Source organism: Haemorhous mexicanus, chromosome 20 (genome assembly GCF_027477595.1).
Source record: "Haemorhous mexicanus isolate bHaeMex1 chromosome 20, bHaeMex1.pri, whole genome shotgun sequence".
Taxonomy (NCBI): domain Eukaryota; kingdom Metazoa; phylum Chordata; class Aves; order Passeriformes; family Fringillidae; genus Haemorhous; species Haemorhous mexicanus.
Window position 1 is genome coordinate 4,002,900 of NC_082360.1, and position 19,489 is coordinate 4,022,388.

Consider the following 19,489-nt stretch of genomic DNA (forward strand, 5'->3'; position numbering starts at 1 on the left):
AAGCAAGAGCCTGGTGCATCAGCTTAGCTACAGTGGGAAACCACATTTGGGTGATATTTCTCTGACCCTTAGAAGAAAAAGGCCATGAACCACAAGCTGAAAAACTTTGTGAACTGGGCTGAAATCAGCACGACTTGAGCAAAAGCTGTGCAGAGAAAAGCCAAGAACTTGAGAGCTGATGTCAAATTGTGATGGTTCATTGCTGGCTTGTGCTCTTTTGGCAGTGCTGCTGCAGGCTGCAGTGGAGCCCAGAGGATGCCAGGCTGTCCTCCCAGCCATGCTGCCACCAGCGTGGGCCCTTGGCAGGGCTCTGATCTCACACCCCACTGACTGGTGATGGCTGAAACCAGCTGCAGTTTGACTGTGAGAAAATCAAATTATTAAACTACCTGTAACAGGCCTTACTTAATATTTAACATGAGCTGCTAACCTGACCTGTCTTAACTCTATCACAAAAACGAAATAAAGTGTTAAATAATTCAGCTTAACATCCTAGTTCTTAATTTAGAATACATGCACAGTATTTTTAAATTACATGAAAAAACTGGAAGACAAATTCACTTGGGAGAAAAGGAAATAGACCATTTAAGACCAACCTGTAATTAATTTCAACTTGAGCTAATTAACAGCTTTGCTTGCATATTCTCAGAAGATTCATTTTACATTCAGAATGCAGGAGCTTAAAGATTCCATCACTGGCCTCCCTCCAGGAACATACTCACTCCAAACCAAGTTCAAAGCAAAAGCAGTCCTGGTTACAACAAATACCCCCTCAATTCTGGGTTCCAGATTCTGGACTCTGACTGAAAGTGATTTATGAGAAGCCCTTGGGCAGCACAGACTGCCCAAGCAATATGAAAACACCTCATTCTGATCTCTAAGCAACCTCTGGCTTCTCACTGGATATGTTTTTTTAATCAATCCCCAAAAAATTCACTCTCTTTCCCACAAGGTTTTGAAGGCTTTTACACATGCTTCTTACTGACTAACCACACTTTAGCCCATGAGCATGAAGTTATACCTTCTCCAGACTGTAACTGCAGAACCCTGAGTGTCCAGGACTCTACAGGATGTATAACCACTTCTTTTCTGCCAGATTCCTGTCGGAACTCAGGACATCCCTCTGGGAGTCCGGAGTTTCCTGGGACCCTTGCCAGGGGGCTCGGAGACCCTGGCACACAGCCCAGAACACCAGTGGGTTCGATTATGAACCACGGAATAACTTGTCACCTTTATAGAAAGAGATAAAAGCCACAATAGTGTAAATAGTGTAAGAATAAATAATTACAGAGTCTAAATGTAGGTTTTAGGATTTTTGGTATAGGGGTTTCTGGTGACAAGATGGAGGGATTTGGGCGTGTCTAGCCTTTCTTCTTCTTCTCTACCTCCATCTTGTCTGGTGATGTTGGCACTTTTAGATTGGTCTAAAGTAGAAACTCACTGTCTAATATAGATGATAGGTATTGGAAAATAACTGTAAATATTGTACACGTAGTTTGTAGTATATAAAGATAACACCGCCCTGGAGGAGGGGGGAGTGCCTCTGGCTGTCCTGCCAAACGGATCTCGGCTGGACAGGGAGAAAGAACTTTATAGATAAGATGCAATAAACAATCTTGAGACCGAAAAAATGAAGAGCCCTGACTTCTTCTTCAAGTACCGGGCTGGGAAAAGAAACTTTCGAACTTTAGTCGGGGTCACTCTGACCAGCTAGAAAGAGAGACCCCGGCAGATTCCCACATATTTAGGGGTTTTAACTCAAAGGCAACATCACTTGGATGGATCAACAGATCCTGGAGCAGCACTTCACAGCAGAGCTAAAACACCTACCTGCAGGGGTGAAAAGCTTGGAGTGCTTTCAGAACAAAACACAAGAACTGTTTTGATACATATTTTCCTTTCTCTGACACCTTTCAGAGTGTGACAGTAGTGGTGGCATAGCCTTTAAAGTGTAAAGGACTTGTTAAAAACTGACTCAAAGCTTTTGGTGAACAAGAGAACTGCAGCTGTCAGCTACAGTCAGGTCATGTGTTTGCCTCCTCAAAAAAAAAAAAAAAACAACCAGGAAACCAAGCATGGGAATAGCTAAGCAGGTCAGGAAATAACACAAAATAACACATGAATTGCACTGTTAGCAGGCTGCTAAGTCAATATTTTCCCGTAGTGCTTAAGTGAACTCTCCACTTGTTACCCACAGCTCATTCCAAACAAGTGGCCAAATGATCATTTTTTCTTACACCGTGTCTGACACAGGAACCACCACCATCACCAGCCAGCAGTGAAGCTGCAGGTATTTAATGTAAATTCAGAAATTCCACACAAGGTTCTGCTCCACCACAGCTTTACCAACACATTTCCAACAGCAAATAAGGCTGAGTTTTTAACAAAGACAGGAAGCAAAGCAGATGAGACTCAGGGAGTTCTACAGCGGAAGGGAAAACAGCCCAGAGGTTTTGGGAGCAAACCCTCAAATTTATTCCCTCCCCCAGGATTTAAGTATCCAGGACAAATTCTCAGCAAAGGACACTGCATCAGGGGAATAAAATACTTCTCTATATATTTAAAGCCTACTTTGTGCTTTCAAAAACACTTGCAGAAGAGCTTCCTTTTCCTCACCAGCCTCTCAACCCCTCTTCACATGATGTGTGAAATGCATTTTTTCCAGGAAAACAAAATGAGACTGGAAGGAATAAAAATGGCAAGTATTTATGAGCAGGTGTGGCACTTAGCTTGGTACAGTTTGAATTTTTTTTAAATTACTTTTTAAAGTAATAACTTTTATAGTGAAATAATAATGTACTGCTGATCAGGAAGCTCATTACAAGCAAGAAGAAGGGATTATACTTTGATTTGTCAATCTGGAAAAACAGATAATTTTTTTTCTAATCTACTCTTATCACTGAAGCGCATTTATCCCATTTGCAATCTTATTACTTACCTGTCATTTAGGGATACTTTAATTCATGAGATACACCTTAAGAACTATTTTTTAGATCTATAAAGCCAAAGAGAGTCAGCCTGATGTCCAAAAGCAGCAAATTTGAACCATTAAAATGATAATATAATCAAAGGCACTACACATTATACTTACTAGGAAAGATTCATGCTTGAGATAGTTCAGATATTCCATCAGAACTGTGGCAAAACGCGAGATCGATTTTTTAAAATTCACATTATTTCTGAAACTAAGTAATTTTGACTGTAAATAGGACATTTTCTAAATGGGCTGAAGAGCAATACATTTTCCATGGAGCTTTCAGAAACTTAAAAAGAAAAATCCCGCTGGTCAATGGTTCAATCCAATCTGTGCTTTTTCAAACATCTTATTTATTTTCCATTTGCATAAATTCCACCCTTGAAATGCCACTGCAAGTGATTATTCATTATTTAAATTTACTTTGGAAATTAAACTCAAGGGGAATTATCTAAAGTATGTCAGACTGAAAATGAGCTGTGGATCTCCAAAGTTAATTTTAGCCTCATGTGTGTTAAGAAAGATTTAAGTTCTTAACTGCCTTTTAATATTAAGAACTACTTATTCAGCAAAGTCCCTATATTACTTTAAATGTAAACCTCTTTAAGCTAATATAAAAAAACCTGAATCTGTAATCTTTAGAAGTTTTATAAAAGCAGCTTCTCAGTTTTTCTCCAGTATATTTAACCTTGGTAACTTGACAAGTGAGTCTAAGTAAACAGCCATTTTTCCACATTTCAGCTGCTTCCAGCATTACGTAAACTCTGAACAGGAGGAGAAGCAAAATTCTATTCAGTCTCCTGAACAGCTGTGCAAGCTGCTGCTCTGGGTGCTTTTTCAAATACATATCCACTAACACACAGAGATTCCAATAAGTTAATTATGACAGATATTCCACAGAGCAGCCAAAAATTATCATGTCAGCTTTGGAAAAAATTTGGTGAAATCATCTGGCCTGGGTTAGGCGTGTCAGACTAAAGTGTGGTAATTTCTAGCCTGTGCTTCTAGAATCTTTTCAAGTTTAGAAATAGTTCCATTAAAAGATTTGCATCTTGAGCATTATCTGGAACCACACAACTTGCCAGTAGAAGGAAATCTTCAAGGGAAGTAGCTTATATTATATTTCACATTAAAGCTGGACTTTAAGGCTGAAGGAAGGTAGGAAGTTTTGAAGCAATGGATGTCCCAACTCTCTCAGAGCCTCAGCTCCTCACCAATCCCCAGTGGGAGATAAGGGGTCATGCCTTAAGGCTATTGTCATAGAGATATATTAGGCTTCAGCACATGAGTTTTAGATTTCAGTGGAGGAAGCATACAGAGAAACTTATTTTCAACACCAATTTAACTCATGAAAAGAATTTTGACTCTAGTCTATTTTAGAAGTCTTTATATCATAATTGCCTGCAATACACTTTTGTTTTGGCAATCGTGGCTTTGATCAAAGTGAAATTAAATTCAGTTTTTTGTCTTAATATAGAGCTGCAGTCACCCCTAGCAGAGAACAAAGTTCCCTGGGAGCACACTAGAGCTGCATGAATGGAATGCTGATTGTGCTCCATTCTCCCTCAAGCACCTCTTGGAAACCCAGGAAGAGGAAAGTGGGAAAAACGGAAATTTGCACTGTAAATGACCCACTCTGCAAGTGGCATTCTCTCAGTGGCTTCCAGAACAGAAGAATTAATGCTGATTTCTCAATCTGAAGGCTAAATATTAGTTTGACTTAGTAAGTTCCAACCTGCAATTGCAACATGTATCATGAAGGGAATCTTCCCAGTGCACAGGGGATTCACTGACACTGGTGAAATTCATTACTGCTCCAGAGAAAAAAATTACCCATGGAGTTCCACAGAATGCCCAGGGAAGGGAGAACAACTGGCCAAATAAAATTTTTAGAAGTACTCAACACCTGAACACAAAGATGAGATCTCACTCAAGAGCCAGGCTTGAAACAGTGATTTCTGTTAAGAGAACTCAGCACACAGAACACTGCTGCCACACTGACCTAAGTTTTCTCCAGAAATTTTTTACTGACAGATGAGTATCTCTGGGTGTGGGTTTAAACCTCTGTTTGAGGACACATACTCTCAATGGCTGGGTGCAAATAAAAGAGAGGGTCAAAGGAAAATCAAACACAACACATAATGTTAAGTCATTTCTTGGGTGCTTTAAATTCAAGCCTGGTATATGCCAGGCTGCTCTTCGTTACAGAAGAGCTGCTGGCACTGTTAAAATAACATTATAGCACTTTTTTTTTGTTGAGAATATGCAATGTAGTGCTTCCACTTTAGCGAGCACAGAATTTGACACAAGAACTCCTCCCAGAAGCACTTCATCAACTTATGCAATCACTGTTCAACCAAGAGGAAACAGGAACAAAAAGCATCAAGCTTGCATATATTGTTTATACTCCTCACAGAATTTGGCTCATGGACTCCTCCACACACTTCAGAAAATGCATGGACAGTTTTGATGGATCACCAGCAGGAATTTTACAAGTTTTAAAAATCAGTAACAGCAGCAACATGCCAGGGGGAGGATATTCATCCAGTGCTCACATTCTGAACAAGTACAAGTGATAACCCACTGTTCTGACACAGACTAAATAAATCATATGTGTTATTGCTCAGCTAAACTTCCAGTCTCTGAAAGGATCCTGTCTGCCTGTTCCTTTTTACAAGCATTCTTCTCCTCTTAGTTCACTTTTAATTTTTAACTATTATTTTATCCTAGCTGCATACCTACTATAGTCTCTTGCTTTCTAAGAAAAGCTTAAATGTAAGGGAAGACTTTCTATTTGTTAAATATTATTCTTCAGATATTATCCCCAAGACACAGAACAGCTTGAAAACTCTCAGTTAATACTAATAGTCAGAAGTGTTTCTAATTACACCCAGCAAAGCATTGTGGACAATTCTGATATCAGCATTTTGACTCAAAATATCCTTGGAGAAATAACTCAGGAAGAATTTTTGCCTTCAATTCAGCAACAAGATAAAGATTTATCAGTTTAGCAAACAGCCAGGGAATCTCATTTAAGAAAGCAATTTTGGCTGATTGATCTCAGAGCCAGTATAACTTCACTGAAGGCTAAAGTTACAGACACCATCAAATTTCACTGAGAGACCACCTGAAGCCCAGCTGTCAGAGCTACTGAAGTCAGAAAAGACCTTACACATATCACAGTTGGCTTCTTCACTGCTCAGCAAAATAACAGCTCTGCCTTGAAGTATCTGCAGGAGCAAGACCTACATGTGTAACACTGGAGGCAGCCTTAGGAGCAAGATAAAAAGAAATGCAAGTATTCCCTGGAGAGTGATCTAATCCTTTTTTGCCCTGTGACTGCAAAGGATCACTTCTGTGAGGAACCCTGCACTCCAAACCACGTGATCTATCTAAATATTTACACTATGAGCACTATTAAAACTCTCCTCTGAAGCCATTAAACATAGTATTTTCAGCAAGTGAAATCAAACAATTATTATTTAGATTACAGTTCACTTTTAACTGTTTTTATCAGGGAAAAGCTCCTTAATTGCTCTCTGTAACTCGTAAGAGCCCCACAGCTGTGGTTTCAACTGAATATCCTTTAAAATGTCAAATACCTACTTCTGCTCTGTTTTCTAAAAGAAAAGAAAAGGGAGGGAGAAGAGGAGAGAGAGAAAAAAAAGGGAACCTAATTAAATTTCTTTCTTTTCATTACTGTTTGTACCACTATCACACCAATTAGCAACATGCACCCAAAAGGCTTTTTGTTCATCTCTCTGGCCTCCCTACCAAGTTTTTTCTTCCCTTCCCTCAGAATGTTTCCAGAGTCCTTTCTCCCTTTTCATTCAGGCATATCCTTGCTTTCATGGCTTGCTCCGTGCTCTCTAATCCTATAAACTCTACACTGATGAAGACACAACCACAACAATGTTTTAATCAGTGTACATGACATTTCCTCCTGTTCTAGAAGAGTCTGCCCCCAGAAATCAACTCCCAGCACACTTCAATCCTGCTTTTGCTCTAACTTCCAAATCCATCTGTAAGCACTGTCTAAACTTTGGCAGAAAAGGAGAGCATTATGGTAAGAAAATACTCTAGGTGGAGAAGAAACCATTGAAACACACAGCTCTCATATTTTGCATTTTGTTTTCAGCTTTGTATGTTCCACAGTATCTATCAAAGAAAGCCCAGCAAGCACTCAGCAACACAAGGAACTGTCAAGAAGGAAACTGCAGCAAAAATTAATACTTACAGCCATAATTAACTCAAAAGGGTGTTTATACACCCGTACGGGGGACTGGTACTTCTGCACCATGGCTGCAGTTTAGTGAGATCAACTCAAACCTGAAAAAGAAATTTTTAAAACCATCTGTCAGACGTAGGAAGCCATTTTCAATTTTCTCTTACAATTAGTCTGTGCGTGGTACCACGCTAGCAATTCCACAGGAAATCCTTCACAATTCCCTGACAACCTTTTTTAAGGCCCAACAGGGGCCCTGAAAAGCTCTCTCTCTCTATATATATATATATTTCTGTCAGAAATGACTTATCATTTCTTCCAAAGACAAGATAAAATTAGCACATTTTTAGTCCACTTTTAGTAACAAATCTTCAACATATTTTATGACTCTTTGTCAGGATGGTGACATTTCCTGTGCTGCTGCTGAGAACCAAACACTGACACATCCCAGAGACAGGCAGAGAAGCATTTCCTATTCCTCCAGCATAGTATGTGGGCTGCCCTGCTTAGAGCAGGGACTGGGGAAAAAAAAAAACAATAAAGAAATACAGAAAGCACAAAAAGAGGTTAAAAAAATAAGTGTTAAAAGCGCTTGTTTGCAGAAAGAAGGAAAGAAAATAGATTACAAAAGCCCACTGATGGATCAACAGCATTCCTTGATCATCTCAAAAAAAATTTGAAACTTTTGAGGAAAACTTATGAGATAGCTGGGGGAAAAAAACTTCGAGAAAAATTCCACTATGCAGCCAGAAAAGATTCACTGGCAACACGGAGAGGAATTACTCCAAAGGCTTCGTGCCTGCTCTACCCAGCAAAGTGCTTGACCCGAACTCTCTCGACTGCAATTACGTTTATTGAAAAATCCTGGCAGTAGCACTCGCATATGAATCGCGGGCTGCGAGCCAGCCTCATTTCAGCGAGAAATGGGTTCGCTACAGCAAGTTCGCTTCGCTTTCCTGTCCGGAAGGCGCTGCGGGAGCGCTCCCGGCCCCGGAGCTGGGGCAGCGCGGCTCGGCGGCTCCCCGGCCCCGGCCGGAGCCAAGAACAACCCCCCGAGCCACAGGAAAGTTCTCCGGCATCCCAGCCCCGAGAAGAATTTACCCATGACTACCCCGCAGTTCTCCTTTTAAAAAAAAACCACCTGAATCAGCGCAAACCCTCTCTAATCCCCGGACAAAAAGAGTTACACAACAAAGAAACTCCGCGTTCCTCCCGCCGCGGCTGAACCGGGACACCCCAGGAGGGGACGCGACGGGGGGACACCTGTGACAGCCCTGAGCTCTCCCGGAGAGATCCGGGACACCTGTGACAGCCCCGCAGCGACCGGGACACGGCGAGAGGAGAAGGGACACCGGTGACAGCTCCGCACTGCCCCGGAGGGCTCCGGGACACCTCGGGAGGGGACGGGATGGAGGGACACTAGTGGCAGCCCCGCGACAATCCGGGAGGGGACGGGACACCGGTGACAGCCCCGCGGTGCCCCGGAGAGCTCCGGGACACTCCGAGAAGGGACGGGACCCTGTGACAGCTTTGCATTCCCCGGAAGGTTCCGGGACACTCCGGGAGGGGACGGGACGCCTGTGACAGCCCCGCGCTGCCCCGAAAGGACCCAGCCAGAGCCGCCTGACCGGGGCGGCCGGAGCGCAGCGGCCGCGGCGCCGCCGTGACCCGCCCGACGACCACGACCCCCACCCCATCACCACCATTACCACCCGTACCACCACCATCATTACCGCCACCACCCCCCGTCCACCACGGGCAGCGCCGACCGCTCCTCGGGGCTCCCCGCAGCCAGCGCTGAGAGGAGCGGCGGGGACCGGGCGGACAATGGGAAAGTTGCCGCGGGGCAGGGCGGCGGGGCTGGGGGACGCGGGTCGCGGGCCCCGGGAGGCTCGGCGCCTTGCTTACCGCTCGGAGCCGGCCGCGCTCTCCCCTCATGCCGCCGGGGCAGCGCCGTCCTGCGCGGGAGGGGCGCGCGCGCCGCCGCCCGTCGTTCGCGGTGCCGGGCAGGGGCGGGCCCGGCGCCTGCGCGCTGCCGGGGGCGGGGACCGGCGCGTGCATGCGCGGTGGCCGGCGCGGAGTGGCCGGCGGCCGTGAGGGAGGATTGGTGCGGGTGGGAGGGGTTCGTACAAGTCGTCGAGTTTCAGCCCTGCCGTGGGTGTAAGGGACAGCTTGGACTAGAGCAGGTGGCTTCCAGTGCTGTCCGGCTTGGCTTTAAGCACTCCCAGAATCATAGCTGCTCCGTTCCACTACCTCACCCCCCTCACAAAGAAGAATTTCTTCCGAATCTCTGATCACAGAATCACAGGATCAGTTAGGATGGAAAAGACCTTTGAGATCATCGAGTCCAACTTATGACATAACACCACTTTGCCAATTAGACCATGGCACTAAGTGCCTCTTCCAGTCCTTTCCTGAACACCTCCAGCAATGGTGACTAAACAAATCTAAACCTCCTCTCTGTCCGTGTGAGGCCATTCCCCCTTGTCCTGTCACCACCTGCCCTGGTAAATACTCTTCCCCCCACCTTCCTTGCAGGCTCTCTTCAGGAGCAGCAGGAAGCTGAGGGCAGGTTTAGGTTAGATATGAGTTTTTCACCCAGAGGGTGTCTGGGCACTGAACAGGCTCCTCAGGGAGAGCATAGCCCCTTGGTCACAGCACTGAGGCTGTCTGAGCCCAAGGAGCATTTGGACAGTGCTCTCACATGGGGGGATTCTTGGGGTGTCCTGTGCAGGGCCAGGAGTTGGACTCAATAATCCTGGTGGGTCCCTTCCAACTCAGCAGATTCTGTGATTCTATACTGGAAGGCTGCAGTTAGCTCATCCTGAAGTCTTCTCCAGGCTGAACAATCCCAATTCTCCCAGCCTTTCCTCATATCAGGACTTCTCTAACCCTCCAATCATCATGGTCCAATCATCCCAGGTCCATGTTCTGTGCAGGAGCCCCAGAGTATTCCAGGTGGGGTCTCACCTGAGTGCAGCAGAGGGGCAGAGTGTCCCCCAAACACAGAGACACAGACACACACCATGGGTGCAGGAGGGCACGGACAGTGGGACATGGTACCTCCTGCAGGTGCCTCCCGTGCCCTCAGCCCCCTGAGCATCCTGTGGTCCCACACCCCTCGTGGCTCCCTCGGGCAGGGCTCTGGGGGGTTCTGGGTGGGTTTCAGGCACCATCAGGGGCAAGGTCAGCTTAGGGTGATAGCACAGCACTGTGCTCCAGGGCCATGAGGCAGTGGGAGTGCAGGGACCCACCTCAGTCACTGCTGGAGCATCTTTCTGCCTCTTCCCTGTCTCTGTAATCAGCCAGCATTCACCCAGCCCAGGATATCTGCAGTCTGGGACACCTCAAAGAGCTCAGTCTCACACCATGAGTGGTTTAGTTGTGATGTACTGAAAGCAAGAAGTACAATTGTGCTTTTTACAGTACCAGAGTATCACAAATGGTGTTAAAATAAGGACTTGAAAGTTAGGAACTCGTGTCTCTGCTCCCTTCAGCAGCACTACTGAGACATGTTGTTTATGCACAACATCTTTTATTAATGGCTCACTCCCTTAGAATAGAAATCTACTAGAATTCAGAGTCGTATCCTAACATTTTGATGCAATTCTTTCCCTAGGAAAGCTGAATTTGTGGTTACCACAAATGAGGGATTAAGCTGCCATTCTTTCTTATACAGACCTTGTGTCTTTTAAAGTTAGTCAAGCATAGCCCGTTGTCTGATCTGAACTAGTCCTTACAAGAAGTTGTTTCATGTTGAGAAATTGTTCCTCTGAATCTCATTTCTGTTGTGGCTCTTGGCCAGCTGCCTTCATGTAGCTGGAATTAACTAGCTAACTGTAATTAGATTTAGTTATCTGATTGATATTCCACGCCATTATGCCTGCAACATCCTTTTCCTGCACTGAAAGCCTGAGATATAATCCTACTGGCATAGCAGGGTGAGGAATTTACGCCCACTCAGATTCCTTTTTGTTCATAACATTTCCCTCTTTAGATTCTGGGCAATGTTTTAATTCTTACTGACTGCCTCTATTCTACTTCACCAAATGGCCAGGTAACCAGAAAAGCTTTATTTGGACTTTTAAAGGTATTTGGAGTTTATTGATAAGAGTGAAAATCCATAATTTAATGTCTAAATCAATCTTAGATGTTTTCTGCAGAAACGACAATCTTAGCAAAATAGACAAATAGGAAAGTAATAGAGGTTTACATTTTTTTTATTGTTGTTTATTTTCCTGTCACATCTTCTATTATGAAAGCTTCTGCCACGCGTCGTTAGGAGGAATATAGTGAATAAATGTGTGGGTGAAATGTTTCAGGAAAGCTGTGAGGCATGCTGGAGACTGAAGCCCAGAGGACACAGGCTGAAAGTGCAAACCATTCCATATTTTCAGAAAATTAGGAACACAGGCTGCTAGATATGAAGGGAGGTTTGGCCTTAGGGAGGTTATGCAAGGTCGGTCACTTCCCTCCATCTGAGCACTTTCCCTGGATTGCATTCCTTCACGTTATGAACTTCAGTTACACAACTCAAAGCAACCGTTATCTTGATTCAGGCAATATTGCCATGGAAATTAATGAGAACTATTGCTAGTCCATTCTTTACTATTAATAATAACTAACTGAAAGTACAGTTGCTTGGGAGCAGTGCAGGGCTGATGCATATGAGAAAAGATTCAAAATGCCTCTCAGCCGTGCTGGAATGCAGCTCAAGCTCCTGGAATTTCAGCAGGCAGGAACTTGCTCTGGTTTCTTTTGTTTGCATCCCAGGCAGTGAAGAAAAGTGAAGCCATCCTGATTTCTTAGTGTCCATCAAGTCTCATCTTCAGAGCTGTTATATTAAAGAGAGGAGATTGTCAGCAGTTCATGACAAGAGAGAATGTGTTCACTCAAGGTCTTGCTGCTAAGCTGTACATTTATTAAAATAGGTGGAAAAGGGATGAGAGTTTGGGTTCAGACACACTGAAGTGCTTCAAGAGCCATTCCCTCACAAATCAGTCCCATCTGAGTCAGTGGAATTTTTTATGCACTGCTGGCTGCATTGAAATAAATACCTGCTTCCTAAACCTTCAAAGCCATGGAAATGGTCCCAAATGCTAACACTGCCAGCATGATGGAAATAATTATAAGCATGATGAGTGACAAACAGTTAATGGAACAGACTTGTGTCCTGGGGACATTGATTCTGATTTGCACAGTTTTTATTTAATGCATCACAGGTATTTCAATAGGTGTCACCATTTTTGCTTTCCCTTGTCAGTCTAGGGAGAGGCAAACTGGTAAAGCTGGGTGTGAGAATGTGTGAACTCCTTCATCCCTCTTCTCTTAAAAATAACTGTGACCCCCAAATTCAGCCCTCCAGACACAGACCTGGATGTGCCCATCCACTACAGTTGTACATATTTTTGTAAGCTCCCTGGACGACCCATACTGAGGAAACAGTGAACAGAAGGAAAAAATTCTCCACGTGTCTCTGGAGATCTTAAAGCCCCTTATAATGGCAGGGAAGACACTAATAATCCCAATATGCAGTATAAATACTGAGGCTCACAAAATGCCACAAGTTAATTCACACAGTAAGTCAGTATGAGAAAGGAGACCAGAGCTCCTCACTTCCTGGGTGGTTCCCTTATTTCCAGGTACTCTGCCTTTTAGCTCTGCAGTGGTTTTCCACTATTCACCAGATTGGGATAAGGGTAAAATATCTACAGACTGGCCTGTGCTCAGAGAGGGGATGTTAATGTACAATACCTAGAGGGTTTTACATTCCACAATGAGATTTTTATTCAGGACTAAACCAGCCTTAGTTTACTGTAGTTTATTGCACCATAAGTGAAGGTGTATTTACCTTATGCTACTATTTGATTTATCTGAGCTTTCCCATAGAAAAGCCTTGAATGACCTTGTAGACTGGAGCCCTTTATTTCTTGATGCCACAAACAGGCAGAAACATTTTTTTTTCCTGTCTTCTCAAGTGACTGGTAGGAAAATTGAATTGTAGCCTGGGAGCTGGCCAGGGACACCAGCTGCCAGTGCTTGGAGTCCAGCAGCTGACATCAGAGCACCAGCCCCATTGACAGCAAAGGTTACGCAGACAAACATTAGCAAATAGGACCAAGTCCTGATTCATAAAAAAGATGAGTTGGGATGAGCATGGCACGTGTCCCAGCCCTTATTCCAAGCTCTCCCTGCCAAGCCTGGACCCATCCAAGGCTCCCTGCCTCAAGTCCGTGTCGCTGCTCAGGAGCCGTGCGATGCTAAAACAAAAGTGAGCAGGTGGTGCAGGGGGGGCTGCTCATACAGAGAGAATGAAATGTGAGGAGCTGTGCAGTGGATATTCTGGGTGAAGAATCAGATCCAACATTTATTGCAATACCTGTGTTGGATGTTTGTAACACCTAAAAGCCTGATAACACTGTTTTCTTGGGGGGTTATGAGGAGCAGGGGACACCCTTTGGGGCTCCCACTGGATTATTTTATCCCTTAGACATCAGGAGATGGCACAGGCTAAAGAAAACTCACCCCCAAGACCTTTTTTACAGTAAAGGAAATTAAGGTAAAGGGAATAAAGGGAAAAACACCTGGATAATAATTAATTTGCTGAGGTATTTTATTGATGCTGAAGATATCAAGCTCATAATACAGGGAGCTGAAGTTGTGAGTGAGGAAGGGTTCACTGGGCAGTTGAGAATGCCCAGCTTTTCTACTTGCCTTTGCAAACAGCCCTTGGGTCCGTGTGCCTGTGAGCTGCCTGGTACCTGCCTTCCGGGTAACAGCCTGTTTCCAGTTGTCTCTTTAAATGTCTTAAAGCACTGCCAGCATCTGATAACTCATTTCTTAGAAAAATAGGAGTCTCAGCCAAAGGCTCACAGAAATGATGAGTAAATTTCCTATAAAAATAAAAACAAAGGCTGTTTACCATCCCTCCTTCTAATGAGTCTGACAGTACAAATACTCTCAGCTGCTTCAACAAGCACTTAATCAAGCTGCTGGGTCACTCACCAGGTAGAGACTTTGTCCCTATTTGCCTCTAACATGTTGATAATTATTTTTTTTAATGCAAGTAATAAGAAACAATTGCTTACTATTAAAAGTATTGCGCAAATCCATCTTCTTTTAAAGGACACACTGACTCCACTAGAGCTGGGTCTGCACCCTGTGGGCAAACACAGCACCTTTCAGTGGAGCTCTGTCAGGACAAGTTGCCTTTGTGACTGCTGCTCCTCCAGCACCACAGTGCCTGTGTCTGTACAGCTTATTCCTGTGCCTGGAGGAAAACGAGGCATTATGAGGCACTTGCACACCAAAATAACTACCAGTATTACTATTTTAGGGTTTATTTTTTAACTTGTCTGTGGATCAGGCCTGTGCTGGCAGCCTTCGTCCATGTGAGTCTCAAAACTTGAGAAATGCAAGTTTTGTGATGCTGTTTGCAGACCCCAGAAACGCTGCTTACCGTCTCTGATCAGCATCATGCTTTGCATGAATTCCAGTCCTGTATCCAAGACGATCTCATTATTTGCTATACACGCTCGATCTGCTGGCTAATTTCTTTCTCCTTGTCACGAGGGAGGAACCTTTCTGTGTTCCACAGGCGTGCCTGTGTTTAGGAGATTAAAGAAAGCAGGCAAGACACATGAAAAATGTCACCCCACGGCGGCAGCAGCAGCCTGAATGGGAGCACAATTCCGAGGCAGATGTTCCTTGCAATTGAATTGTCTGTGTCAGTGACTGAGAGCTCAGCACTCCGGAGAGGTGTGAGGTGGAGGGCACGGCCGAGCAGAGGGCTGGCTGCAGCTGAGGAGCTGGCACAGAGCAGGCAGCAGCTCTGCTGATTCTGACACAGCTGCAGCATTCATCAGTCTCGGCCTGGAGCACCGCTGGCTGCCTGTCCTGGAATTAATTTGGCTAATGTAGCGCGTGATGGAAAGCCACGTTTGCAATCTCTTTGCCAGGCAAGGCTGGAAGGATTGATAGCATCCTCTGTCCCTGGTTAAGAGAACTCACAGCAGAGCTCCACTGAAGGAACACCCTCTGAGAGTGTGGCTCTATCCCCTGAGAGAAGATGTTTAACACCTCCTGGCTCTGGTGATTGTCAGAGAGAGGCTGAAGAGACAGGGAAGAGGTGGCATTGTCACAGAAGTATCCCTGCAACCCCTGTGCAAGTGGGAGGTGTCAGAGTTTTTTCTGAGGGCAGGTTTCAGTATCAATCTCCAAATAACTTGTTTTGACAAAGGGGATGGTCTCCAGCACAGGATGCCTATTTGCAGTCATGGTTACAAGCTGGTGGCTACAGACTAATTGTGACCACTAAGTATTTAAGTTGTCTAATGAACAGCTGTTTGATTTGCTTTTGGTCACAATAAGGCTGAGTCTGAATTCCACAAGAACCCAGTGATGGAAAGGACTGAAATGCTCCCAGACAACTCCCTGGACAGAGACTGGAAACGAGCCCAGTGCATGCCTTGTGCCCCATCCCCTACACCCCCTCCATGCACATGGGCCTTTGTGGGCCTTTGCTGCACCACATCTGTGGGGAGCAAGAAAAGAGTGTGTTATGAAGCACCCAGGAGAAGGCAGGAGGTGAATATGACAGTGGTGGGAGCTGAGGCAGAACCAGCCCAGTAGAGGCTCCAGAGAAGCAGAGGACAAATCTGCCCAGCAGTTCACCCAGAGACGACAGATGAGGTGCCCAATAGACAGGATGATATGAAAAGGAGACCATCACCTATCCATCAGAGCCCCAGCTAAATTAATTTTGTGTCACAGCCAGCAGGAAAGGACTTTTTGAGGGAGGCTGAGCACCCCTTTACCAGCAACCACTCTGTCAGATGCCCTGGGTGAGCAGCTGTGTGCCTCCCCTCCCCATCACTGCCCTGGCACATTCAGGAACATAGAGAGAGCTGGAGCTGATTGCAATAAACCCATTAGCACATGGATGTGAGCCACAACACGGCACTGTGCAAACTAACCCAGAAGGACGTTTGCAATGTAGGCAAGTTAATTGCCAGAAATAAGCCCCAACCCACCCTGGCTGCTGCGCTTTGCCATGGGAACAATATTGTGCATGGGATCACATTCAGCAGGACACAAGCAGCCTGAGGGTCTTTTTACATTTGGCTTGAAAAGGCTAAAAATAGACCGCAAACCACATTCCTTTTTTGCATTGCCATCTCCTCTGCCTCTTCCTATTCACTGGCACTTTTAGATGCAAAGCAGGATTTGGGATCCAAGGCCCCATAATTAGACTCCAGCCTGGCAGCTGCAAGTGGAACAGCTGGAGGTGTTATTTTTATGGGTTATTAATTGACTCCATGAAAGCCCAGCAAACAGAGAGCTGGGGAGCTGCAGTCCACAGCCACATGACAAGGTCTTAGTGACAGGAAAAGATAAAATAAAAGAGAGAACACAGAATCCTAAAGCCGATTAGTTATAGCAATTTCTCCAAAGCTAAATATAGGGAAAAAATCCTCTCCTATCTCCAGCTCCGTTGGCGGAGATGAGAAAGCACAAGGAAGGAGATAGACAGAAATTTCATTTTTCACATAAACCCCCACGGGTGGCAGAAAGAAACTGCTGCTTTGGTGACACTCTCAACACTTAAATCCAGCTGTCCCTGGCAGCTGCCCCCTGAGCAGCCCTTTGATCAGAACTCACAAGTGCAGCTGCCCTTGCTCCAGCCTCACTGTGCTGGGCAGGGGAACGACACAGGGAAGCTCCCCAGCCATCCCAGCACCCAGTCATGGCCAGGCTGGCACAGTCCGGGTGCCTCTCTGCCAGGCACAGGGGGAGCCTGCAGAGTGCCCCTCCAAGGGGCTGAACCACCCACACTGCCCCAAACCAGGGCAGGACAGAGCCAGGAGACTTCTTGCCTCCAAGTCTCCTTCCTCCCTGCCTTTCCTGCAGCTGGGACAGATGAGGCTTGGGGACAGCTGAGGGCCACAAGAGAAACCTGTCATCAAGAGCTGCAATAAGGAGAGGCTCTGGGTGCTGACAGCACAAGGGGATGGGATTGGGTCATCACCTCTGTAAAACCTATTGTACAACTAAGACCCCAGGGAAATAAATAACAGGCAACTCCAGCAGAGGTGCTGAGAAGCTGGGAAACTGGCAGAGCATTTCAGATTTGTGGGAAATTAATTTAGCCCTAGTCTGGATTCTGACAGCCAGCAAGTCCCTCTCCCCAGTACAGCCCATATTGCTGGCCCTAGCTGTGGGGTCTTTGTCAGACCTCAGGTTTAACTTCTGAAAATAAATCACTGTTTTATAGCAGAGGTGAAGCAGCACCTCTCCCAGAGCAGAGTGCCAGGATCCTGGCACTCAGCATCCCCTGTGCTGGCAGCCAAAGGGGAAGGGAAGGCAGTGGAAAGGCTGCTGCTGCTTGGGGGCCAAAACTCAGCCCAAGAAAACTCCTTCCTCATCAGGAGGCAGGGCAGTCCCCTGTTCCACAGCTCCAAGACAGGGATTTCTTCCCACTTTCATCACCCACACAGCAAGAGAAGCACCAAACCCCACTCCAGATGTGTCTTCACTATGTTCAGTCATAGGCAGTGGTTAGAAGAGGGAGATATTGCTCTCAAACCTCCATCTTTGACACTAGACACTCCTCTGGGTGGGTTTGGGGTATTTCCAGTCCCTCCCATATTCCCAGCTGCACAGGCTGTGTATCTGGAGAGAGCTGAGGGAAATCCATGTTTTGTTATCTCACTCTCTGGAGACCATTTCTGTGATAACCAATCCCCTTAGACATCCCTTCAACACGAGCGTGCCCTCCTGGCCCAAACCCACCCCATGGCTTGCTGCCAGGGCTGTTTACCACTCCAGCCTTGCAGTGCTGTCCTCAGGCAGGAAAGCTCCTCATCAAAAGCCAGCTCTGCTTTGTGCTGTGAACTGGGAAGAGCTGTCAGAGCTCCTGCCAAGGGCCAGCACTTCATTCCTGAAGGATGGGGATGGGGTTAGGCCTTTATTTGCAGCACAGTCTGCCTGCCCAACCCCCCCAAAATACAGCAAGGCCATGGGGCTTCCAAAACTTGGGTTTCATACTGTGATGGAGCCTTTCCCCAGACTGGGGGTCCCCCAGGAGCAGAAGTGCCAGGGGCAGAGGGACAGCCCCAGAATAGGGTTCACATAGGGCAGGCAGGGCTGGGTATCCAACCTCAGAGCTACAGAAACCTTCTCCTCACCCAGTTCTTCAGCCCAAGCAGGCAATTGCTCTGTCTGAGAACACAGGAGCTGACCCCCCCCACTGCAGGAGAGAAACCAAACATGTCACAGAGAGCTGTGGTTCTGCATGGGCAGAGAGAGAAACCAAACATGTCACAGAGAGCTGTGGTTCTGCATGGGCTCTGTATCCTTGTGGTGTTGCACAGAGCCCTCTCCACTCCCTTTAACCCCTGCAAGCTGCAAGCACACTGCCACAGAGAGGGAGCTCAGCATCACCTGTGTGACCCTGCTCAGGCCTGGGGAGGTGCATGTTGCTCCTGCATCCACAGGTGTGGCAGTCCCAGCTCCCCCCAGGCTATTTTTACCCTGGAAAGGCTCAGTCTGTGCCATCTGTGCTACCATCACACCTCTCCACAAGATCCAAAGCCATGGTTGCACAGGGACAGACAGCACTTTGGGGACAGCAGGAGAGGAAAGCAGGAGGCTTTTTCCAGGGGGTGTCACAACCACAGCTGACATTGCTGGAGAGCAGAGAGCTGCTGGCAGCTGCCAGGATTGTGAAAGTCTTTGGCCTTCATGGCGTGGGATGGGGATTTGGGAGCAAAGCACATCAAGCAAGCTGAAACAGTGACATTTTCCTTCCCAGCTGCTCCATCCGTGCCCACACAGCCAGTGGGATGACTCTGTGCAACTATGATGCAATGTGATTAGTAAACAAATCATGCATTTGCACCAGGAAACAAAGAAAAAAAGAGGAAGAGGAGAGAAAAAAAAGAAAACTAGTCACATTCTGGGCTGGCAGCAGGCAGCAGTGAGCTCTTTAAAAATCTGCTGAGGAAGACACTTGCACAGCACATGGTTTGGGCAGATCAATGAAGCTGCAAAGCAGCCTGGCAGGCGCACAAATCCACTTTCTAATGAAATTTATAGCAAGTGGAATTTAGGTCACTACTCGGAAGCATTCAGTTTATTCCAGGCAGCTTTTAAAATATTTAAGAAATAGCTGTCAAATTAAGCCTGCTCACCTCTGACTGCAAGGTCCAACTTGGAGTCATGGCAGATTTCTAAGCCATGGCTTAAAAAAATATATTTTTTAAGCTTTCTTTGCTTGCCCCTCCCTTCAT

General features: G+C 46.0%; 1 protein-coding gene across 1 annotated transcript in view; it reads right to left on the reverse strand.

The window, feature by feature from the left end:
* The window catches only part of SEC14L1 (SEC14 like lipid binding 1), a 44,241-nt gene extending 35,024 nt beyond the window's left edge, over positions 1–9,217 (reverse strand). Inside the window, exons 1-2 of the mRNA XM_059864716.1 lie at positions 9,108–9,217; positions 7,212–7,303 (exon numbers count right to left, since the gene is read on the reverse strand). Of these exons, the coding sequence (XP_059720699.1) occupies positions 7,212–7,274 (63 nt within the window). The 5' untranslated portion in view covers positions 7,275–7,303; positions 9,108–9,217. The remainder of the gene's footprint in view (positions 1–7,211; positions 7,304–9,107) is intronic.
* Positions 9,218–19,489: the final 10,272 nt, after the last annotated feature.